Here is a 26116-nt window from a genome sequence, read left to right as displayed (position 1 = left end):
TCTCTCTTTTTGTGCTGTTTATCTTGTTTTGTATGAGGGTAATGCTGGCCTCATAGAATGAATTTGGAAGTTTTCCTTCAGCTATTTTTTTGGAATAGTTTGAGAAGAATAGGTATTAACTCTTCTTTAAATGTTTGGTAGAATTTGCTTGTGAAGCCATCTGGTCCTGGACTTTTGTTTTTTGGGAGTTTTTTGATTAGTGATTCAATTTCATTGGTGGTAGTTGGTGTGTTCAAAATTTCTATTTCTTCCTGCTTTAGTTTTGGTAGTTATACGTTTCTAGGAATTTATTCATTTTCTCTAAGTTGTGCAGTTTGTTGGCATATAGGTTTTCATAATATTCTGTTACCATTATTTGTATTTCTGTGGTGTTGGTTGTTTTATCTCCTCTTTCATTAGTGATTTTGTTTATTTGGGTCCTCTTTTTTTAATAAGTCTGGCTAGAGGTTTGTCAGTTCTGTTGATCTTTTCTAAGAATCAGCTTCTGGTTTCATTGATTTCTTCCATTGTCTTTTTAGTTTCTATATCATTTATTTCTGTTCTAATCTTTATTATTTCTTTCCTTTTGCTGGGTTTGGGTTTTGTTTGTCTTCTTTTTCTAGCTCCTTAGTCTTTTGTTATTTTTAAATTGGATTATTTGCCTTTTTATTACTGAGTTGTAAGAGAGTACATGAAACTTTTAAAACTTCCAAATAGGGGCACCTGGGTGGCTCAGTCAGTTAAGCTTCTGACTTCGGCTCAGGTCATGCTCTCCTGGTTTTTGAGTTTGAACCCTGCTTTGAGCCTGTATTGGGCTGTGCGCTGACAAGCCCTCCGGACCTGGAGCCTGCTTCAGATTCTGTGTCTCCCTTTCTCACTGCCCCTCCCCTGCTCATGCTCACACGCACGCACGCACGTGTGCACGCTCTCTCTCTCTCAAAAATAAATAAACATTAAAAAAAAAATAAAACTTTCAGCTAATTTCCTCGTAAGGCGTACTTATTGTGCTTCATCATTAATTTCCTGAATAGGTCTAATTCCTGGGGGAAAAAGGTAGTTTTATAAGAAAATCTCTTATACAGTGTTTAATAATGTTTTCTTTATTTCAAATCATTACATCTTTGTGTGTGTTTTTTTGTTTATATATTATGCTTGTTTGTTTTAAAACTCATGTTTGGAATAATTTTTGATTTATGGAAAGGTTGCAAAGGCAGTATAGAGTTTCTGTATACTCCTCCCCCATTTGCCTCTTCTGTTAACATTTTATATAACCATGGTACCTTTGTCAAGACTAAGAGATTAACAATGGTACATTATTATTATTATTATTATTATTATTATTATTGTTATTACTTTTAAATGTTTATGTATTTATTTTGAGAGAGAGAGAAAGCACACAAGCAGGGGAGGGACAGAGAGAGAGGGAGAGAGAGAATGCCAAGCAGGCTGTACTATCAGTGCAGTGCAGAGCCTGACATGGGGCTCGATCTCATAAACCTTGAGATCAACCTGAGCTGATATCAAGAGTCCGTTCTTTACCCAACTGAGCCACCCAGGCGCCCCAACAGAGGTACATTATCGTTAACTAAACTCTAGGCTTTATTTTGATATTAGTTTTTCTACTAAAGTTCTTATTCCTTCTAGAATCTTATCCAAGATACAATGTTGCTTTTAGGATGATATTAAGGATAGCTTTTCCCCCATATATGCTGTTTATACATGTAACACACATAAAACTTAGGTCAGTTTTTTAAAAAATATTCTGATTATAACTTTAGTATTTATTATCCAACACTTATCTGTACTTTAATTTTTATATACTCAAAAGTGATATTTAGAAGTTGAGTTGTGAGTAAAATTAGCACATATCCATGATTTTCAAATTATGAAAACAAGGTCAGATTTCAGAATTTCAAGAGAATACTTAATACTGTTATAAAAAGTGATTTTTCATTTTCTGTTTGTGTTTTTCAGCAAAAGAAGCATTTGAGAAGAAGGTGTCTCCTATAATAATAGACAATACAAACCTACAGGCATGGGAAATGAAGCCATATGTTTCTTTGGTTTGTATCATAAATTATCATAAGTCAGTAGTAGTAAGTTTGAAATTATTGGGGGATGTTAATTACACAAGTGAATCTCAAGCAAACAGCCCTTGGACTGTCTATAACTGAGCTTTCTGTGTACTTAAGCAAAATGAGAAAAATAGGAATCATTTTTGCGTAAAACTGAATTTATTCAGTTTTCAAATTCTGAGATTCAGTTTTTAAACTCTGAGATAGTTTTTGTTTTTGATGTCTTTTATGAAAAGGTAGTGGTATTAAATTATAATTTTATGTTTGTGTACATATGCATAATTATAATTTAGGTGTGTGTGTGTGTGTGTGTGCGCGCACGTGTGTATACACACAAAATCTTTTTTCCTTATTGCTATTACTTGGCAGAATCAAAGTTGGTGGTCCTTTGTTAGTCCTTAAATTTCTTTTGAAAGTTTGCTCTTCGGATAAATTCAGAATTTTATAAATTCAACTATTTTCAGTTCTCCAAATTTGCCATATTCTTTTTTTTTTTTTTTCCAAGCTTTGATGTCACCTTTTTCAGGAAGTTAGCATTCATTAACTTACTAAAAAGCTGAATAGAGTACTCTTTCTGCTTTCCTGGCATCCTGGCTTACTTTTGTGATAGCCTTAAGCACACTGCTCTTATCAGTAGGTCATTGGGTTGGCTAACTTTTTTCTATAAAGCGCCAGATGGTAAATATTTTAGGTTTTGTGAGCCACATACAGTCTCTGTCGTATATTCTTTTTTTTTCTTTTCTTTTCAAATGATCCTTTAAAGATATAAAAATTGGGGCACCTGGGTGGCTCAGTCGGTTAAGCATCCGACTTCGGCTCAGTCATGATCTCACAGTTCATGGGTTTGAGCCCCGCGTTGGGCTCTGTGCTGACAGCTTGGAACCTGGAGCCTGCTTCTGATTCTGTGTCTCCCTCTCTCTCTCTGCCCCTCCCCTGCTCACACTCTGTCTCTCAAAAATAAATAAATGTAAACAAAACAAAACTATCCTTAGCTCCTAGGCTGTACAAATACTGGCTAATGGGCCGAATTTGGCTCTTAAGCCATCTATATATTCTTGCAGGTAGGTCTGTTTTATTCATCGTTGACTCTCTAGGATATAGCACTGGGTTTGGCATATAGTAAATATGTATTTGTTGGCTTAAAATGATGAATGAACGAAGCTTTTGTGATTATGGGGTATTCTTTATTTTACTCCCTCAATATTAGCACGTCTGGCACTTTAAAGCTCACTTTATGTTTCTTCAGTTAATGAATGTTGTGCTGCTTCTTTTGTGTTCTCAGCACGTCCAGCCTCTGCCTCCTTTGCTGTGTTTAGTGCACTTGTACTATTTTGAAGGTGTGACTCTTCATTTTCTGAAGAAAATTAATGTCATTTGAGAGCAAATGAGATTTTACTTCTGTGCAGGGGCAGTAGAGGGAACAAAGACTCAATTTTAGTCCATTGGAAGTTGAAATTCAGTTTGCTTTCTGGCCTCAGGAATTCCTAATTTCTAGTCTAACGTATTTATCATGGGAAATGCTTTCCCCCTTACCCTTACTTCTCTGTATGTTTTCCTTAGCTTCCTGCTATCATCTTAGAAAGTTCTTTAACACTTCATTTTCCTACATAGAAAATAAAGAAGGCTCTGCATTACTGAGTTACTGGTTTTCATTTAGCCTTCAGACTTCCATAATATTTTTCTTTCTCTTTTTTCTTATATAATAATTGAAATTATAAAGCTGTTTTTCCATTATTGATTCCTTGGCTATTCCCAACTCTACTTAGAAGTATGAATGACAAGGGGCGCTGGGGTAGCTCAGTTGGTTTAACTTCCAACTTCTGCTCAGGTCATGATCTTGCAGTTTGTCAGTTTGAGCCCTGAATCAGGCTCTGTGCTAACAGCTCAGAGCTTGGAGCCTGCTTTGGATTCTGTGTCTCCTTCTCTCTCTGCCGTTCCCCTGCTTGCACTCTTTCTCTCTCTCAAAAACAAATAAACATTAAAAAAAAATTAAAAAAGTATAAGTGACTGCTGCTTATCATAGAATGCCAAATTCATTTTTTCTTCAAAAAGAAGTAGTTATAGGAATTACTGTAGAGAAGGAGGATCCCTTTTTGCTTCTTTTGGTAACAAGATAATGAGAGCTGTGGGGGAGTGGAGTAGATTGGAGATAACAGTCTAATACTATCTTGGCTGTCATTTACAAAAGTAGTTAAGTAGTGAGTTGAATAAGTAGCGAGCAGTCAGGTATGCTTAGTGGCATCTGGCAAAACTTATTACTTTGTTCTACGTATATATGTGTGTATATATATATATATATATATATATGTGGTTATATGTACATATATGTAGTTAAATATATATATATATATAACATATATATACGTGTATATATGTAGTTTTGTGTATATATGTATACACATATACATATGTAGTTTCCCTTGTGAGTTATCATATAGCTTAACGTAAATCAGAATCATCCCAAGTAATGTAACATCATTAAGATTTACCTATTGATATGGGAGTTGAAGAAGTCTTTAAATTCAGTCTCTTTTTTTCTCGCTGTGTGTATGCATTTAAAATTAATTTGATCCTGAGAGCTATATGACACTCCTTTAGGTCATTAGAGACCAGGGCTGTTGCCAGGCCCTGAATAAAGTGTATGAAATTTGGTATTGAGGTGAGGAGATAGAAGTGAATAGAGTCATTACAGGGTATTATGTCACTTCCTACTGTGGTGTCTTGGTTGATTTTGGGACTTTTCTGTCAGAATGGCAGAAAATAGCAGTGAGTACTTTTGGCATCTTGTCATAAAACTGAGGGGGAGGGGATCAGTAGTGGGAGATGAGGTCAGAGATGTAATGGTGGTTGTGGAGATGGTAGGGCAGATTATATAAGGGCTCATAGATCACTGTAAGAATTTTAGATTTTACCGTGAGTGACATGGAAGATGTGTTAATCTGCTCAGGCTGTCATAATAAGATACCACGATTGGGTGTCTGAAACAACAAAAGTAGTTTGTTTGCTTTTTTTTCACAGTTCTGGAGGCTAAAAATCCCAGGTCAAGATATGGCATAGTTCTCTGGGTGAGAGTTGTTTTCTGGGCTTGCACATGGCTGCCTTCTTGCATGTTCTCTTATTGTATATAGTGAGTTCTTTGGTGTATCTTCTTGTATGCATACTAATCCTATCAGATCAGAGCCTTACCCTGATATCCTCATTTAATCTTGATTACTTCCATAAATGCCCTATCTCCAAATATAGTCACATGGGGTGAGTGAGGTTTGAAGGGACACAAACATTCAGTCCATAACCAGGTTTTAAGCAGAGTAGTGACGTGATCCATGACAGTTAACAGGATTGCTGTAGCCCAGTGCTGAGAATAGACTTGGGGTTGGGGCTGGAGTGGCAAGCATGGAAGCAGAGAGACTAGTTAGAGGGCTGTAGTTGTAATTAATGTAAGAGATCATATAGCTTAGACCAACATGGTGGCAGTGAAAGTGATAATGAGTAGTGATTAGATTCTGGATATATTTTTGAAAGTAAAACCAACTGAATTTCTTGTTGGATTGATATGGATGTGAATTCAGTGTGACATTAGGGTTGGTTTTTGGCCTGTGTAGTTGGAGGTTGCCATGAGCTGAGAATGATGGCGAAGGGTTTAGATAGAATAGTTTTGGAGTAATGGATTTCAAAAGTTTAGGTTTGAATATGTGAAGTTTGGTGAATAGGTAGCTGGATCTACGAGTCCAGAGGTCAGGAGTGAATTCTGAGCTAAAAATAGGTATTAGAGTCATTAACATATGGGTGATATTCAAAGCCAAGGAATGGGATGATATTACTAAAGAAGTGAGTATAGATTAAGAATAGAGGACCAAGGACTAAGTCAAGGACTAAGCATTCCACTGTGGGAAGAGTTGTGGGTGGAAAAGAAGGACTAGCAAAAAAGACTGAGGACACATTTTAGTGGAGCTGGAGGAAAAGCAAGTATGCAGGAACAAAGTGTCAGGAGAAAGAAGTGGTGAGCTGTGATAAATGCTGCTGAGAGTCAAGTAGGAGAGGACTGAGAATTAACTGTAGCATTTTTCAATGTGGAGGTAATTTGTGGTCTTGATGGGCAGTTTCAGTGGAGTAGCCAATTGGAGTGGGTTTAAGAGAAGTGATGAGAGGAATTGAAGATAGAGTGTAGTAATTCTTTTGAAGGCATTTTCCTGCAAAGGGAAGCAGGAAAATGGGGAGCTGGCAGAGGAAAGGGGATTAAGAGTAAAATGGGAGAAATAATTGAATGTGATAAGATTGATTCAAGATGGAGGGAAAAATTGATGATAACTCAGAGGGGAGAATTGCTGAACTTGGTTATTCTTGAGGTGGAGAGAGGAGATAGGATCTAGTGCAGAAGTGTAGGGCATAGCTTTTAGATAATAGTCCTATTAGAGTTTTGAAAAATTGAATGAGCTATTATTTGAAATAGCTTCAAAATTATAAAAGTAATGCATGTATGATAAATATTCAAATTATAAAAAAGAGTGCCAAAAAGTCTTTAATAGTATTTTTTAGAATCTTTCCAGAAGTTTTCTATATTGTGTAAAAATGTGTGATTAATTCTTTTTTACCCAAGTGAAAATTCTGTATCTTTCTTAACAGTTTATATTGGGGCCTTTTCTTTTTAACACATATAGAACTTTCAAAATTTCTGTAAGTATTTTCATTGTATGGTTGTACCTTCATTTATTTAGTCAGTTGCACATTAATAGTCACTGTGTTGTCTCCTTTTGCTATTACAAATAATAATGAACTGGATATCTTAGGGGTGTGTGTGTGTGTGTGTGTGTGTGTGTGTGTATTTGCAGTCATATAATAATTTATTAGTAGCATAAATTTCTGGAAGTTAATTGCTGGGTCAATGAGATTGTGCATTTTGCCGATTTAACAAACCCGTCACAATTAGATAATCTTTAGGTTCTTTCAGTTAACATGCTATGAATTTGGAAACAATTCCTTTAATTTCATGGAAGTAATTATTTTTAAATACATTTGTCTTTTTTGTACATAGTCTCAAAAACATAAATATAAAGTTCTTTTCCGGGAACCGGACACATGGTGGAAGTTCAAACCAAAGGAACTTGCAAGGTAAAATGTAGAGACCATCTAACACGTTTTTAATTTTATGGCAGTGATAGAAAGTCCATCTAGATTTTTTCTCTCTATAAATAATCAATGAAACAAAATAGATTGGATTGCAGCTTTTGTAACAAATTTTGTATTTCCTATAGACTTTCTTTTTCAGTTTTTGAAGAGTTTGTACCTTATTCCTAATACTGAGTTAATTAACAGAAAAATTACAATTGTCTTATATAGTCAGTACTTTATTGCTTATTAATAATATAATGTCAATATTTGAAATTAGAATAGACCCTGGGGATTGGCATACCTGAACCTTGTGCTATGGGAGGAGTAAATCATTGTAGCTGCCTGGTGACTTAGAATACTGAAAGGAAGTGAGGGAGGTATAGGTGGAAAAGGTAGCAGATGTCAAACTATCCAAGTATTGCACTACCCTCCCCACTCCTTGCCCGTCTCCCAAAACTTATGCTTTTTTATGTGATTGTTTGACTTGAATAAAAATGTTACCCTACGACATGGATACATCATGTGTTTTGCTTTGTGCTCTGTATTCCCTTAGAGATAGGCATAACTGGAGTTTGGTCAGGGTATTTTCTTCTTGGTAATTTTAACTACTTTTAATACTAACTAAAGGGTAACCTAATTTTACTGTATTCATAATGTTGTGCAACCATCACCACTCTCTGATTAGTGAACATTTCCATCACCTCACAAAGAAACCCTGTACCTGCTATTAGTCACTCCCAATTCTCCCTTTCCTTTGGCAAATGTTAATTTGCTTTTCTGTCTCTGTGGATTTGCCTGTACTGGACATTGCCCATAAATGGAATCATACAATATGTGGCCTTTTGTGTCTGACATCTTTCACTTAGCATAATGTTTCCAGGTTTTATCCCTATTGTAACATGTATCAGTACTTCCATTCCTTTTTATATGCTTTTGATACATTACTAGATTTGGTTTTCTAATATTTTGTTAAGGATTTTTGCATCTGTATAAATGAGTGACCAGTAATTTTTTCTTCCTTGCCCTTTCTTTGCCTGGTTTTGATATCATGGTTTTGGGTTGATAAAATTAATTAGAAGGTGTTTCTTCTGTTTCTCTTTTCTGAGTTTATGTGAGTTTGAAAGTTTGATAGAATTTACTTATGAAACTGTCTGGATCTGGTGATTTCTTTGTAAGAAGGTTCAGTTAGAATTTGTCATTACACCAAAGTTTTCAAATTTATTTAGACTTTATTAAAATAATTATAGTATTCTCTTACCTTTACATTTCTGCTGCATCCATACTTACGTTCCTCTTTTTAATCTGAATGTATTTATGTGTGTCTTCTTTTTTTCTTGATTATTCTCACCAGAGATCAGATTTTTTATTAGCCTTTTCAAATAAACATCACTTTGCTTGCTTAATCTTTCTATTATAAGTTTGTTTTATGTTCAATTCACTTCTGCTTCTCTTTTATTCTACTTCGTTTGCTTTTTAAAAAAATCTATTTTGTTTATTCTGTTATTTTTATAAGATTTCACTTGAAAGTTTAGGTTATTTTATATGAGCATTTGATGCTATGAATTTCCCTAGGTACTATGTTTAATGCTCCTAGAATTTTAATATAGAATACTTTCTTTTTATCATTTACCCCCTTATTTGCATTTTGATTAATTTTACTTTTTAACCCTTGGGTTATTTAGAACTATGTTTTAAAATTTCTGAAAAGGTTATTTTTAAATTCATCTTTTTTAAAAAATTCATTTTCAGTTTAACTGTAGTAGGTAAGATTGTACGATTTGTATGATTACTAATTCTCTGATAGTATAAAAGATACATTTTGTGACCTAGTATATTGTCAGTGTTTTATAAATGTTTCCTGTTTGCTTGATAAAAATATATGCTTTGTTATATATAGTATGTTATAGTATGCTAATATATTATTAAATCATGCCTATTCTGTTGCTCACATCTTTTTAAAAAAATTTGCTTGATGGATTAATGTTTAAGGGAGGAATGAGGAAATCTGCATGAGAGGGTGTGGTGAACTCTCTCTCTGTTATGTTGAGTATATTCATTTCTTCTTATATAATTCTGCCTATTTTCACTTTATTCTGAGGATATTTTTTAAAGTGCTTAGAAGCTTAAAATTTTTATATCTGTCTAATTGAACCATTTATCCTTGTCAAGTGATTTTCTTTTATCCTTAATGTTAATTTTAGTTATAAAGTCTAATTTGTCTAATATTAATAGAACTACACCAGCTTCCTTTTAGGATTTGGGTGTTATTTCTTTTTCCATACTTTTACTTTTGAACTTTTCAGTGTCTTTACATTTAGGCATATCTCTTATAACTAGTATAATTAGGTTTTCAGAAAACCTCTGTCCATCTTTGGCTTTTTGTTGCTAACCTTAGTTCTTTTATAGTTATTTTGGTTATTCATATAATTGGTCTTGCTTCTTACTGTCTCACTCTGCACTTTCTCTTTATCTCACCTTTCCTGTGATTGTTTTTCTCCTATCGCAGAAAATTATATATTTGACTTCTTTCCCTCTTATTATGCCTTATTTTGGATTTTTTTTCACTGAATGCAAATTTCTTATTTATTTGTTCTTTCTCTATTAATTTGGAAATTATATACACTATTTTTATTCTTTTAATGGTGACATTAAAACTTTTATCATGCAAACTTTAAATTTAAGGTTAAACCATTTTCTTAGCCTTCTCAAAAATAAAAATATTTTCAAACATTTTAACTCTGATACTTACCTGCCTTCCAACTTACGTGCTATGATTGTACAGTGTACAGACAATGTGTGTTTTCACTCATATGGTTATTGCTTTGTCCTTAATTTTTCTTGCATCATAGATCTTTCACCTGGGAATTTCCTTCTGTCTGACATTAATCTTTTAGGAATTTCTTTACAGTATAGTTCTGTTTCATGTCAAACTCATTTTTTTTTTTAATCTGAAAATTCTTTTATTGCCTTCATTCTTGTAAGATACTTTCACTGGGTGTATAGATTCTAGATTGACAGTTTCTGTTATTGAAGATAACGTTTAATTCTCTTTTGCCTTCCATTACTGTTAAGTCAGCTGTGATTCTAATACTTGGTTTCTTTGTCAGTAACTAGTTTTTTTTTTTTTTTTTTTTTTCTTTCTTTCTTTCTTTCTTTCTTTCTTTCTTTCTTTCTTTCTTTAATTTCTGGTTACTTTCAACATCATCTCTTTACCTTTGGTGAATGACAGCTTCAGCACCATGTTTCTAGTGGATTCCTTATTTATCTTGTTTGGGATTTGTTGGGCTTCAGAGATCAGGGTATTTGTGTCTTTGATCAGTTCTGGAAAATTCTCAGCCATTTTTCTTTAAATTGCTTCTGTCCCATGTACTCTCTTTCTGGGACTTAGATTAGATGTATACTGCCTTTTTGTTCTGTCCTCTATGTCTATGTCTCTTAACTTCTCTTTCATATTTTCTATCTCTTTGCTTCTCTGTGATCTGAAACCAGACAAGATTGAGGTAGGTAAATATGAAACCCAGATTTGCCAACATGGCAAATACTAATTTTAGCCCTGGGATCCAGACACTGAGCCTTGGATCCAACCCAAGATAGCAGTGTTGCAACTGAGATGTCTTCATGAAGATTAAGATCCTTGAGAGACTAAAGCATACCATCTGGCCTCCTGGCAGATGCAAATCCAGACGTTGTATGAAGAAAAGCACCCCCAGTTTAAGGCCTAAGGATCCTTTAGTATTAGTTTCAACGGAATATGAGTTCATAAACAAAAATAAAGAAATAAGCTACCATGAGTGAAAGCACAAATACAACAAATTTCATATTTGGATATCCAGAGACTTAAGATACAAGGAATTTTTTTCTTTTCTTGAACTTAAAATGTATATACATTTGCTTAAATTGACTTGGGATTCAGTTTTATTGTAACAGGAGGGCCCTTTGGACATCTAGTCTGCCATAGTGGCCTAAGTGGAAGACTAGTAGAATTTTTTTTACTTACTAGTTAATAATTAAAGTCTGGAAGTAATGGTCATACTCTTATGAAGTTTTTTTTGCAGAGCTTGAGAATAGCTTCTTTTAAAGTTATTAGGATCTGTTGTTTTTTTCCAAGTTGATAAAAGATGTTTGGAAAAGATTATATGGAATGATTTAAAAAATGGTTATTTAAGACATGTTGAATAAGATGAAAATTAGAGTCTGTATATATTGTGTCATGGCAAACCAGCTTAGATATTTTTACATATTAGAAATAGAGCATTATTTTGTATACGTTAAAAAAAATGAAAAATATATCATTGTTTTTCTTGGTGTTATGTGTTCCATTTTTTTTAAACTTTAATTACCAATATTTCTTCTACCCTTTTCTGCCCTGGAATTTTTAGGCGTAATATTCATGGGGTAAGCAAAGAAAAAATAACAAGAATGTTGGAACACTATCAGCGTTTTGTTTCAGTGCCAATAATCATGAGTTCTTCAGTTCCAGAGAAAATTGAACGTATTGAGTTGTGTGCATATTCTTGTGAGGACAGAAGTACTAGGTAGGTTAAAGTCCCTGTGTACAAAAATTCAATTTGAAATATAATTTAAAAAATAATTTTGTAGCTTGTGAAATCACTGCCAAATAACTTTAAAAATAAAAATAGATGTTTGTTATTTGTTGAGTTTAGATCATTGTCTTACCTGAAACAAGATGTATATGGTTAGCAAGAGAAGTAAATTTATGTAAGCAATGACATGGGATTTTGTGGGTCCCAGGGTTTTGTGGGTCCTCAGGGTTTTGTGGGTCCATGTTTATACTGTGAATACTCCTGCTTTCTTTGTGTAACTTCCCACTATTCCAATATTTATTGGTTATTGCCTGTCATTATTTTGTGTTTCTTCAGGTATTAGTGAAAATACTCTTTCAAGTTAGTATTATAAAAATTGATTATTAATGAAATGCTTTGAATAAGTAATACAAGTCATAGCCTTTTGAAAGTTTGCAATCTAGCATGGTACTGAATCTGTTAAACATTTAGGACATATGAACAATTGAATAAGTAGGTGAGTTAAAGAATAACCTTAAATATAGATAGAAGTCTAAATCGCCCATACTTTTTGATGATAAGGGCTGGTGAATCTCTATAAAAAAAGGAGATGGGAAGAGAAAATTCATAAATGCTCTTTTATTGAGGAGCAGTGTTGCAAAGTGGTTTAGAGCATGGCTCCTGAGCTGTTTCCTGGCTTCAAATTCCAAGGCTTTGTAATCTTTGACAAATTATAGAATCTCTCTATACTTCAGCTCTTCATTTCTAAAATGGCAATCATAACACTTTGTTCATAAGAATTTCATAAGGATTATGAATTAATACTTAAAAGGGACTTAGAATAGCATCTGGCATGTAGAAAACTCAGTGTTAGATGTGATTTCACTTAGGAAGCTTCATGAGAGAGGTGGGACTTTGAGAGCTCCTGGAATAAAGAAAGAAAGGAAGATGAGTTGATAAATTGACTAAGGAAAAAGTATTGAAGTTGAAAGTGTAATGATTAGGCAAAAGTGCTGTTGAGTCTGAAATTAACATTGAGGATGGTTTTAAAAAATTTAGCAGGTGACATTTCAAATGACAGCTCTCCTCCCTTTCTCTCATTTCTCTTAGTTGTGCAAATCATGTTGACTCTTCGTGACTTTGTAAATGAAGCTTAAGTATTTTCCTCTGTAGCAAATGACAGATGTTAATAGAGGCAGACCTAGTTTCACACATATTAAGCTTAAATGGTTCTGAGAGAAGCCAGGTGTCCTCTTCTGGGAACAAATTTAGAACCTTTAATATTTAATGCATATGAACACCTTAACTGAAAATCTCATGTTTTTTATTCGAAAAAAGTTTGAGTGCTTCCTATATGCCAAGCATTGTGTTAGGTGTTAGGGTTACAATGAAAGGATGTGTTCATTATGTACTAGGAAAAGATCACGATTAGCTTTTATAATTTTAATTAATGTAGTTTATTTATAGAAGTTTTAGAAGAAATGTTAAGTGTCTTGTCTTTCGGTGAAATGCTTTTTTAATTTAAATCATAATGTTAATAGCAACATTAAGAGACTTCCTTATAATACTGTAAAAAAAATCTTACAGCCCAAGAGACAATGAAGATATTACCTCTGAAAAAGAAGAAAATGTTTTATCCTCATCTTTGAAGCATCTAGAGTTAACTGAAGTGAAGAAACTTGAAGGGACCAAAGAAACTATATTACCTGAGAATGTTACATATCTGTCTAATGCAGATTTAAACAAAGGAAGAAGAGAAATAAGTGGTATGAATCCTAACATTCAGAGTGCTTTCATTCAGGAAGTTTCAGACATGTATTTTTCTGATTCTGAAAGCAAAGGACAAGCAACAGAAAAAAGTGAGAAAGAAGAGCAAGTAGAAATGGCTTCTGAAAAAGAATATAGTAAAACTGATGCTGATAGTTTTGTAGAGAGAGTGTCACCAAGTATTTGCTATGGTGAAAATAATCAAGACTATGATCTTTCAAATACTATACCATTTCAAAATGAAAAATCTTCACCTGGTGAAATATTGGAAGAAAGAGCCATGGTAAAGAAAAAAGCCTTTGGAAAACCAAAAAGCAAATCAACTTTGGAAAAGTTCCCAAGACATGAGCTATCAAATTTTGTTGGTGATTGGCCAGTTGATAAGACTATTGGTCAGAGGACAAAAAGGAACCGAAAAACTGAAAAAACTTCATCTGTACAAAGTGACAAAAAGTATAATCGTCCTCAGACACGCAAAGTATTAGATAATAGTCTATCTGTGAATATTGATCACATCCAGCAGCGAGAATCTCCACCTGAAAGTACAGAGGAGGACAAGAAATCACAGTATGATGATGCTTCAGAATCTTTCAGTCACTCTCAGTTTGATCTGTATAAAAATACTGAAAAACAATCATTCAGCATTGTGGGTGACTGGCCTTCATCTGATTCTTTAGCTCAGAGAGAGCACAGATCAAGAATGCCAAAAGACAGCTTAAAGGAACCCAACCTAGAATTTGGAACTAATGACAGTTTGAATGAAATAGCCTTCTACACAGCACATGAGGCCTGTTGGGGCACAAGCCCTGAAGAACTAAAAACACTGGGTAGTTCCAGTTCTACTCTAGGAAGTTCTGAATCGCTATCCAGTGAAATGGCCTGTGAGAATAAAACTTGTCCAAGTAAAAAGATTCATAGACAAAACACATTGTCTCTTACTTTTACCAATAGTGGGCCAACTATTCCTGGAGTAGTAGGACCACAAACTTTAGCAGAATTTCCAGACGGAAAACTTAAGAAAGTCCCTGGAATAGAAGAAGACATGTGTACCCAGACTGAACCACAGGATTTTGCTCTCTTATGGAAAATAGAAAAGAATAAAATTAGTGTTTCAGATTCTGTGAGAGTATTAACCGGACGATTAGATGGATTTAAACCAAAAGCTTTCAATATTAACACAAAATTAGACATTCAGGAAACAATTCCATACAGGGTAATGTATGATAAAAGCACATATGTTGAAGAAAGTGAGCTCACCAGTGCTGATGAATCTGAAAATCTTAACATTCTTTGTAAACTGTTTGGGTCCTTTTCATTAGAAGCCCTAAAAGACTTATATGAGAGGTGTAACAAAGATATTATTTGGGCTACAAGCCTTTTGTTGGACTCTGAAACTAAATTATGTGAGGATACTGAATTTGAGAATATCCAAAAATCATACGACGAAGCACAAATTGGGCCGTTTTCTCTGGGATTAAATTTGAAGGAAATTATTAGCCAAAGAGGAACCTTGGAGGATTCTGTTTCTTCTGTGCCAGAATTTGGCCATGGCACTGTTGTCAGTAACACTAATGTGCAGTCTACCTGTGATTCAGAAAAGGGAGACTCAGAGCAGGCAGAAATAAGAGCTATCACTACTGAAAAACCAGGATTCATAACAGATTTATTTCCTAATGCCACTACAGATCTAAAGAATACTAATGAAGTACTTCCTGGTAGTCAGGCAGAACTTCCAGGTTTATATAACATTAAGCAGCCTTTTCCAGGGACTCTAAAAGCTACTACTGCTAAAGATGTGAGGGACATGGAGAAGAACCTAGAAGTCACAGAGATTGGAGACAGTATACATTCTTCTTTGAATTTGTCTGATGTTTTAAACTCTGTATCGAGCACTTCAAATCTGGAGTTAAATGAAGAAGTTGATTTTACTGACTCTTTTGAAATAAAGAAAAATGAAAATCTTCCTAAGACTTATGTGAAATTTCCAAACACTGAAGAATTTATGAATGAAGATGAACAGGAAATGGAAAAAATTCTAATGGCTGAGAGTACTTTGTCAGCTGGAGTTAGTGAAGAAGATAAAACTGAGATGTTGAATCCCATGCCAATGATGGCCAAATCTCTGACCATAGACTGTTTGGAATTGGCATTACCTCCTGAGCTGGCTTTTCAGCTCAATGAATTATTTGGCCCTGTTGGTATTGATTCAGGTAAAGAAAAAGATTACCTAAATATGTATCTTTGTGTGAATAGAAACAGATTCAGGGTTCTATCTCCATTTTGAAATTATGTTCTGTGTTAACTGAAATATACCTTATTTTTGACACATTTGTTTATAGAGTATTTCAAAAAAATGTAATTTAAAGAAATAGAGAGTATTTATATGGAGTTTGTGTTCATCCCATGCATATGTTGAAAGTTTTCTGGGTATTTACCTCATACTTATTTGCACAGTTGAACCTTTTTGAATCTGTGGTGCTACTCCAGATATACTTAAGGCAAGACTAATTTCTTAGAACACACTTCTTGAAAAGTCTTGAGTAATGGAAATGAATATCTTAAATATATTCAGGTAAACTGATGGACAGGAATAACTTAAATATATGAAGCATTGTATAATTGCACCCACCAAGAAGTGTGAAAACAGTGACATAGCACATAAAAAAATTATTCTAGGAGCTTTAGAACTAGAAATACAGGTTAGTAATAATATGAATTAGTTTTATGATGAATAAGGTGGTTGAGTATGTTTTCTCAAAATGTATAATGAGTAATGATCATATTTTCTTTTCTTTTTTCCCTCCTCACAAGGGTCTCTAACAGTTGAGGATTGTGTGGTTCATATAGATCTGAATCTGGCTAAAGTGATTCATGAGAAATGGAAAGAATCTGTAATGGTTGGTAGGCTTCTTTTTATAAAGAGCTCCTTTTGTGTTCACTTTGCTCTTAATAGAATCTGTTGTATGAAAGATTTCTATTGAATTTTGACTTTGAGAGAGAATGAATTTTTATCAGTAAATAGGTTACTGATATTTTTCCTCTTTCTAGTATTTTTGGTTATTTCCAGATGGGCCAAATTATATAACTAATGATGGAGCTCAATATGATTGTTGACTTTTTTTAAGAGAAAAAGTCATAAATAGTTTTTACTCTAAAGACTTGTAGCACTGATTGATTAAATTTCAAAAACTGCTAAAAAAAACCAAAACAAAACCAGCCTAAGAGCTCTGTAAGTGGCAAAAATATATTAATATAGTCCTACTTCATAATCATATCTAATTTTATTGTTTTACTTAGATTTGGCAAGGACAATTGATAGTTTTACAAGGAGAAGTGATTTCTAGAGAAAAATAATATAATCTTATTTTATAATGCACCCTCCTTTGCCAATCCCCTGTCCTGCATTTGTGTTTAGGAGCGACAAAGACAAGAAGAAGTATCCTCTGGCAAGTTTATGCGAGGTAAAACACATATTTTTACTTCTAATGTTCTTGTCATGATGTTGAAACTTGGTGTATGTGTACGAATTTTAATGCATTATTAAATATACTTCCACAAAATGTGTTACCCAAGAATTTTGATTTGAAATTAAAGTTCTTTTAAAATATTTAACATTTAATATTGAAATAAAATAAAGCTAGAAGAACTAAAAAGCACCTGTAATTAACTTTCATGAGTGCAGTGGACCACCTGTGGTGTGCTCTAATACGTATAGTCAGGGTATTGCCTGTTTAAGATTTTGTTCTGGTTCGAGAGCACTAACATGTTCATGTGTTTGATTGAGAGCATCATTCAGTTGTTACTTGGTTATTCAAAATTTTTACTGATGTTAATATTATTAGAGCACAAAAGTCAGCCTGCTTTTGTAACATCTGCCAAATTGACAATATTTGATTCCAGACAACTTCTTAGGTAGTGTTGTCAGTGATTAGTGCAGGGTGGCGGACCTGTTAACGGGCCTACTTTTGTGCACGTTTCCTTCAGATGCCTCTTTTATACGCCTCACACTAGGACTCCAGGTTGAAGATTCTTTGGGTGTTCTTTAGTTGTAGCTTCAAGAGCTAAAGCTATTTGAGAGCTAGAGGTACTGGAAGGGTATCAGAGTTTATGTGGATGGCAGTATCTGCTGTTTCTTTATTCTCTGGGAAAGCAAAGGAATGTATAAAATATGCTGCTACCCTTAGAGATGCTGAAATATTATACATTAAATCTTGTTATTGTGAACTTCTTAGAATGTTCAGTTTCTTCCTTGTGTTGAATATATCATTTGTTCAGTATTTATTTGTTGTGTGCCTCTAGTGGGTTGCAGGTTTGCCAGAATATTGGTCCTTTCAGTCCTTGGAGTGGCTGAGCAGAGCTGACCAGAGCTACTCTAGCTGGTCACTACCACCGGGCTACAACTCCCTTTGTTTACCAATGTATGTGTGTGTCATTTTTTCTGTGTTGATGTGATTAAAAAAAAAAAAAAAAAAAAAAAAAAAGGAGTTGGTGGGGGGGCACTTGGGTAGCTCAGTTGGTTTGATCTTGATTTCAGCTCAGATCATGATCTCCCGGTTCTTGGGATTGAGCCCTTTGTCGGGCTCCATGCTGACAGCACGGAGCCTGCTTGGGATTCTTTCTCCTCTCTCTCTCTGCCCCTCTCCCCCAGCCTGCACACACTCGCTCGTGTGCTCTCTCTCTCTCTCTCTGTCACTCTCTCTCTCTCAAAATAAATATTAGAAAAAGTAGAAACTATTGAGTTGATTTACAATGATACCCACATCCTTGCTCATTTGAAACGTTTCTACATTTATACATATGTCTCGTTTGCAATTATGTGACTATCTATTTTGAAACCTCAGAGTTACGTTATATAAGCTAGAAATAAAAAATCATGTTTCTTTGGTCTTTCTGAGGTAGTTGTAACAGAATGAGTAATGCTTAATTTGTATATTTATTGTTGAGGGTCTGACACTATTTATACTGCTTTTGTAGATCCTTCCCTGGTTGGGAGTATTGGTCTTGATAATCCTGAACAAAAGTCATCTCAGAGAACAGGCAAAAAATTACTGAAGACTTTAGCAGCACCTGAAATGCTACCCTTATTGGATCATTGGAACACTCAAACTAAAAAAGTGTCACTCAGAGAAATAATGTCAGAAGAAATTGCCTTACAGGAAAAACATGATTTGGTATGAGTTAGTATTAAGCCTTAACCATTAAGCCTTTGTCTCTGACTCTAGGTTGATTGTATGTTTACTTTGTGATTTTCATTTAATTCTGAATTTTCTAGTCTGGAATCTGTATTTAACCTGATTGAAGTTAATGTTAAAATTGAAAATTGTTTTGAAGTTTGAAGCTGGAGGTTTTTGCCTTTGGGAGATTAGTTGATATTCTATAAAAAAAAAAAAAAAAAAAAAAAGCCTGTCTGTATGAAACTGTTATTTTAGATTTAATTTTGCAGGTGATTAAGCTGCATTTTTTTGGCTTTTAGTATTTACTTCTATAATTCTTTAATTTTAGAAAAACAAGAAAGAAATCTTTCATTTAAAGATAATTTTATTCATAAATCAGTAAAAAGAAATGTTTGTCTTGCTATTAAAGAACTATCCCAACTTCAAAACAAAATTTTTTAGAGAGTCATTTTAGAAACTTATGAATTTGAATTAAGAAATTGAATACTCTTTCTAACTTTCAGTCAAACAAGTTCAAACAGAAACTTTATTTTGAATTTTATTTTTGTTCCTTATTCAGCATATCAGATTTTACGAGGCCATAAGTGAATTTGGTTTCTTTTGCATTTCTTCTCAGCCTTTTTTGGAATTCTGAAAATTAGTATTAGAAAATTTCAAAATCAAAAAGGAAAAGAACTTAGAGGTTATTTAGTCCAGTTCTCAAAGTAAAGAAATAATTCTTAGATGTATCTAAAACATTTTACTTACTTTCTTACTCATTTGACTCTTCAAAAGGAGCACCTTTATATTTGGCTGAAATACATAGAATTGGGGCATAGGAAGAATGATGGGATTCTTCTACCTTCGTATTTATTTTTCCCAGTTATTTTGTGAATTAAATTGGAAATTTGTTACCATTGTTGCATGTTTACATAGTCCAAGAAGCAGTCTCTTTGGTAACGTCTTGTAATGTTCTTTCAAATATCCTCTTCATTTATATATGTAATAAATTGGAGAAATGTATTTTCTTAAAAATAAGGAAATCTTATAACTTATGCCCAAAATAGTGTGACACCTTTACCTGAAACTCCATTTTTAATGCTGAAACTATGGTTCTAATCTGTCTTTTAATTAATTTCTCAGTGTAATAGTGAACAAATGAGTACCTTCACTTCCCAACTTAATGCATTTTTCTTTTTTCTATCAGTGAATTTTGCTTATCTTTCTATGGGTTGGGTAAATAGAAGCTGAACTTATTTGGTCCCAAGGATACTTCTCCTTAGGTAGAGCCTCAGTAAGAGAATTTCTTACTTAATGCTTTCTTTTCACTCTTCATCTCCAAAGCAGAAATACACTTTGTATTTTTTTAAGCAAAGAATATAAAATAAACATTAGGCATAATATATGAGTAGAATAAGGTCATGAGTTTTCAGTTCATTGATGAGACCTTAGAATTTGTAGTTTAGAAACTCTGTGACCTGGTAGGGTGCTAGTAAATCTGATCACTGAATTTTTTAGTAAATTCAGATTATAATGTGTATCTTAAATAAAACATGAAATATTTTTAATTCTTGAGGTGGCTTGTTTCCGTTACTCTTGTGATGTGTGATGTGTTCAGCTTTACCAGTCCCTTTTACTGGTCAGATTGTCACCTGTTGTGAATCCTCTTTTATTGTTGTTTGGTGTTATAAATGACCTAAATATGTTAAGGTTGTCCTAGATTATTACAATTTTTATATTTTCAGAGTCACCTTTGAAATTTTATAGGAAGTTATTTTTCAGATATTAGCATCTTGCTAGCAAACAAAAATATTCTGTACCTACATCACAACGTCAACAAATTGTCTCAGAGTTAGAAATCACTTTAAGAATGTTTACCATATTCCTAGGTTAGAATTTAAAAAGCACATTTTTAAGAAAGTTCCTTAGTTTGGCAATTTAAATGGATCCAATTATAACTTGTGAGAAAACAACAATTAGTGACAGGTCTCATACAGTTATTTTGGAGTAAATATGTTTGTGAAATTTTTAAAATTGTGAATTTTAAGATTTTCTGTCAACCTGAATTTGCAACTTATTTGTACATTGTAGTTTCTGCCCATTGAGGAGAATATGTTTTTGAGGACGTTGTTCACAGCATCACACAGTGTCCCTTTTATGAGGACCCATGGGAGAAATTTCTCTCAGGTCTCAGTACCAGAAAAAGCTGTACTTCTCCTGAGCAACTGGTTTGTTTTTATTTTATGGACACTGAGAATCTTTGTTTCCCCCTTTGCTTTGGCCACTAAGAAGCTCAGAACTGAATTTGTGGCCCATCTTTAGCAATTGTACAGGATTTTATGGCATGCATTTATATACTAATTTTATTTGCTAGCTTTATCCTATATTCTTACTTTACTCTCTGACTTCTTCATTTATTTATATCCTGTTTATATATGTGTACATATATCTTCACCTGTTTTATATAATATGTCTGAATATGCTGGGTATGTTATGTGAGAGTATGTATATATTTATATACACTTGCACACGTATATGTACTTGTGTGATTGTGTGTGTATATCAAAGAACAGCTTCAAATACTTTGCAAAAAATGGGATATAAATAAATAGTGCAAGAATACTTATATTACTAATTTCAGTCTTTAATCAGTGAAGAAAGTCTGTGATTGCTTTTAAATGATTAATCTTTTTGCAACAAAATAACCATGCTTTTGGATCAGCATGATTAGTATTATAAATTCCATCTGAAGGATGATTTTTGTCTTTTTTGTTTGTTTTAGAAAAGGGAGGCACTTATGTTTGAAAAAGATTGTGCCACTAAACTAAAGGAGAAGCAGCTTTTTAAGATATTTCCAGCTATTAACCAAAATTTTCTGGTGGACATTTTCAAGGACCACAAGTGAGTGATAGGATTATCTATAATTTCTATTGTGATGTCATTGAAAGTGTATCATTTTAATTTTTCTGATAACAAGTAATCAGTATATTATAAACAATTAAATGCAATGTACATAATGCAGAAAGTGAGCAGGTTTTGGAAATTGGTTTATAGGCCTCAGTTTTTTTCTCATATATATACTAATGTGTGTGTGTTTTGTATGTGTAAGCCAAATTTTTTTTTTTTTTTTTTTTGGATAAAGGCTTTCTGTGTTATATGTACTGATAGTGTAATCCACCCTGGATATTAATAATCTCTAAAAGTTTTGGGATCGTGATGGGTAAAATATTTCATTGTTGTTTAAATTTTAATTTTGTGGATTACTAGGAAGGTTGAACCTTTTCCATTAATTTATTTTTCTATTTATTGCTTACCTTTGCCTGTTTTCCATTTGGTTCTTTGTATTTCTTCATTTGTGAGAGCTCATTTTATATGTTATATGTAGTTATCTTTGTTTCTATAGATTATAATTATTATTTTACTCTGATACTTAGCTTTTAACCTGGCATATAGTCACTTTGGGCATATACATGTTTTAATTCATATGTTTTATCAGAAAATCATTTCCTTTATTGTTTCCGAGTTTAATGTCATTTTAGGAAGTCTGTCCTTCCCCAATATTATAAAAATATTTTCTTCAGTGTTTTTAATAGTTAAAAAGTTTTAAATAATCTAGCATTTCCCATTTATCCAGGAGTTTTAAGTTTTCAAAGTCCTCTAAATTTTATGTGTATGGTATGAGGTAGAGATTTAACTTAATTGTTTTTCCAAATAAGCAACTGGATGAGTAGATTATCTTCACCCACTGATATAAAATACAACCACTATTATTTGCTAAATTCCAAAATATACATTTTCCTTTAAAGACTTTTCAGTTCTGTTGAGCTCTTCGTTTGGTCCTGGGTTTCCACCATATTGTTTTAATTATTGTAGTGTTACACACAATGTTTGATGTTTGGCATGTTAGGAATACTTCTGGTTTGAATAATATATATTTCAATCTTAATATATTTCTTTTTTTTTTTTTAATTTTTTTTTTAACGTTTATTTATTTTTGAGACAGAGAGAGACAGAGCATGAACGGGGGAGGGGCAGAGAGAGAGGGAGACACAGAATTGGAAGCAGGCTCCAGGCTCTGAGCCATCAGCCCAGAGCATGACGCGGGGCTCGAACTCACGGACAGTGAGATTGTGACCTGAGCTGAAGTCGGCCGCTTAACCAACTGAGCCACCCAGGCGCCCCTTAGTATATTTCTTAAATTTGTATTTTGGCAAGAGATGTTTTGAATAGATGCCTTTTTATAACTGAGAATCTAATATGGATTTTTCTGTAGTTTATTAGTGTATTTCAATCACAATAGATTTCTAGAATAAAACCTATTTTAGCTTCAGATTTTTATTTTTGATTTTTTTTCTTTAAATGCAGTTTAAGAATTGATTTCAGGATTTTTGCACCAGCAATTAAATGAGATTGGTCTGTGATTTTCTGTTCTTGTGTTCTCTTTGGCATATTTTGGTTTCAGAGTTTTATTTAGTATTAGACTTAATAAAATAATCTGGAAAGACTGCTGTTTTTCTGTATGCTCTAGAAAGTTTAAGTAAATTAGTACTTTGAAGGTTCTGGAGTTGTACCTTTTCAGAGAGAAGGTCTTCAGAATCTTTCACTATCTTAAGATTATTGCTTTATTCAGATTGCTTTTTTCATGAGTCTGTTCTGGTATTTTGTTAGAAAATCAGTGTTACCTTAGTTTTCAATCTTATTATTGTTAAGTTATAGGTAATATTCTTTGATAATTAAAAACACTGTTGTGTATTTGATTGTATTCCTTTTTCTTTTCCTAATGTTTTTATTTTTCTGTGTTCTGTTTTTGCTCTTTATCAGATTGGCCCTTTTACGAATTTGCATGTTACCCTTGTGCAGGGGACATGCAAATCTTCTCTGTATCTTTCTAATGTTAGTATACGTGCTGCTGGAGGGAGCACCAGATTGATCCTTTTAAAGAACAAGCTCTTCTTTTATTGATCAAAGTCTATTTTATATTTCTAATCATTTATTTTTGTTTTTAATTTTTGGCAATTCCTTTCTATTTTTGATAATTCCTTTCTCTTAAATTAAATTTGTTGATGTATTTTCAACTTTTTGGCTACTTTGTTTCCTTTCAGTCTTTAATAACAAATACACTTAAGGGCATTAATTTTTTCTTTCTATCATGTCTTCGATATATATGTAATACTTTGATTTTGATATGTAGTATTTTCATTTTTATTATTTTAAAAATAATCTCTAATTCAGATTGATTTTCTCATTTACCCAAGGCTTTTTAATTTTCTAAATGGTTTAATGGCTTTGGTGGTGAGTGGGGTGAGGGTTATTGCTTATTTTGTTTTGTTTTATTGAGGTACAAGAATGTGGCCTGGAAGAGTTCTTTTTGAAATTTAAGATTTTCTTTGTGGTTTAATACATGATCAGTTTTTATAAATATTACATGAAAGTGCTTTTGAAAAAGAATATTCTCTGCTGAGTATGTAGAGTTCTAAACATGTCACTTAAATCAAGTTTTTAATGTCATTATTCCAATCCACAATTTCTCTATTTATTTTTGCTACCTAACTTGCTGTTTTCTTAGAGTTATGTATTAAAATCTCCCCAGGGGGTGGGGTGCGGGGTGGACATGGGGATTAGGGGAGTGGCACTGGTATATGGCAACTCTCCTTTATAGGGACCTGGGGCAAGAAGGCCAGTTGTAAAAAACCTAGAATTGTGGGTCCCCAGACAAGGTAAGGGGGACGGAGTGAGTCCTTCCTGGGGATGCCCAGAGTGATGGGTTAGTCCGGCCCATCAGGGTAGATGGTCAGTTGCCTCCATTTGTTTTCCAGCAGCTGTATAATTTTTTCAGTTAGCAGTAGCTTCACCATCATCCTGGTAAGAAGGGTAAGTGGGTTCAGTTACTGAGAATATGCCTACAGTACAATGTTCCAGGGCCATACTCCTCTAGCATCACTAATGGAAGATACTGCCTTCCAGCCCCATGAGTAAACAAGCCCGTAATTTTAAGGGCTATTTAGGATGTGGATAGTTGCTGGTAGCTTCTACCCCTAGGAACCTCTGTTTGTTTTGTTGAGCATATCTGAGGCAGCAAGATCAGGGCTAAAGTGGAATTGGTAGTCTAAAATGGTTCTCCATCAAAGGCTGTCTTCACTAAATTGAAGAAGAACAACATGTCACACTACTTAGGGGAACTATCACATTTCACAAATATTCCTTTCTTGTCAGCTCTTAATTACCTGGTCATTGGAAGAGATCAGAGGCATATAGCCTGAAATAATGAGCAGTATAAAATCATTTATAATTTGCTTTGAAATGAGTTTCTTTAGATATTGGAACATGAGTGTTTCAAGTCTTTGTCAATTTGTAGAATTTGATACTGCCTGCAATATAGAATCACTGTGAAAATATGCATGAATAATTAGGGGTGAGAGGTAGGATAGTGTTTTACTTTTTCCTTTCTGTGTCCCTGCTTAGAGTTTCTCTGACTAGACCCTTACGGTTTAAGTAAAAAGTAAAATTTGACACAATAAAAATGGCAGTTTAAAGATCTTTTGTCTGTGTTTGATGTTTGAAGGAAACTGAAACCATGCGTGAATCCAGCAAGGGACCTAAGAAGTATAGGTGATAAAATGAAAGTAAGATTTGTTGTGGATAATCAATCTGTAATAAAAGATCAGACAGTGAATTAATTATCAATATGTTACCATTTGGTATTAATTTACAGAAATTAGTTTTGGGGGGCTTATTTTTTCCTTCTTATCACTCTTGAGTCTTTGAGATACATAAAGTTAGTGTTTAAAACTTAGAAATGAGCCAATTTTTCATATTTTAAAATGTTTGAAGTGTTGCTTATGTTAATGTTTTCATATAACTTTTTTTTATTGACATCATATTTATAACTCTCTACAGCTATTCATTAGAACACACAGTCCAGTTTCTAAACTGTGTTCTTGAAGGAGACCCTGTGAAAACAGTTGTAGCGCAAGAGTTTGTTCATCAAAATGAGAATGTCACTTCTCATGCTACACAGAAGTCTAAGGAGAAAAAGGTATAGAGTTACTTATTTTTTATTATAAATAAATTCATATGAAAATGTAATTGGTTTGTTGATGTAATTTAATGATTATTTCTCACATTTTAACTAGATTGGAAATTTAACCACCAGTAGCATATTTCATTTAGGTGGGATATCTGTTCAAAATAATGAATTTGTAGCCGATTATGATTTTTTATTCAATGTCATTGTATATGGTAAGCACTTGAATTTCTATAACTTTCTGTATAGACTCTACACAGTAGCATATGGGGCTTAATTGAATAATGGTGGGGTGGTACTATGGTGGGTTTTAGGATGTAAATATGTTAAATATCTAGGCAGAAAATTTTAACTATTTGAGAATCTGCCAAATTTTTATCCAAAGTGGCTCTACCATTTTATGTTCCCACCAGCAATGTATGAGGGTTACAATTTACCCACATCATCTCTGACACTTGTTAGTATCTGTCTTTTTTATTATAGCCA

At 33.4% G+C, this 26116-nt stretch overlaps 1 protein-coding gene and 1 non-coding gene across 11 annotated transcripts in view; one reads left to right on the top strand and one right to left on the bottom strand.

Annotated features, from left to right (window-relative positions):
• Nucleotides 1–26116, top strand: part of N4BP2 (NEDD4 binding protein 2) — a 76148-nt gene that overhangs the window by 27373 nt on the left and 22659 nt on the right. For 9 of the 10 annotated variants that reach the window (XM_019413788.2, XM_019413738.2, XM_019413772.2 and 6 more), the window contains 9 exons: nucleotides 1954–2042; nucleotides 7087–7163; nucleotides 11543–11698; nucleotides 13274–15663; nucleotides 16265–16350; nucleotides 16869–16914; nucleotides 18428–18624; nucleotides 21389–21507; nucleotides 25504–25642. In XM_019413788.2, the coding sequence (XP_019269333.2) occupies nucleotides 1954–2042; nucleotides 7087–7163; nucleotides 11543–11698; nucleotides 13274–15663; nucleotides 16265–16350; nucleotides 16869–16914; nucleotides 18428–18624; nucleotides 21389–21507; nucleotides 25504–25642 (3299 nt within the window). Of the gene's footprint in view, nucleotides 1–1953; nucleotides 2043–7086; nucleotides 7164–11542; nucleotides 11699–13273; nucleotides 15664–16264; nucleotides 16351–16868; nucleotides 16915–18427; nucleotides 18625–20697; nucleotides 20835–21388; nucleotides 21508–25503; nucleotides 25643–26116 lie in introns of those variants that run through there. The other variant, XM_019413806.2, reaches the window with a different exon arrangement.
• LOC128776772 (U6 spliceosomal RNA) lies at nucleotides 23422–23528 on the bottom strand. Its single transcript, XR_008421948.1, has one exon. It is a non-coding gene; the product is annotated as a U6 spliceosomal RNA (small nuclear RNA).

Source organism: Panthera pardus, unplaced genomic scaffold (assembly GCF_024362965.1).
Source record: "Panthera pardus isolate Hobbes unplaced genomic scaffold, ASM2436296v1 HiC_scaffold_13, whole genome shotgun sequence".
Taxonomy (NCBI): domain Eukaryota; kingdom Metazoa; phylum Chordata; class Mammalia; order Carnivora; family Felidae; genus Panthera; species Panthera pardus.
This window is presented reverse-complemented; position numbering and strand designations above follow the sequence as displayed.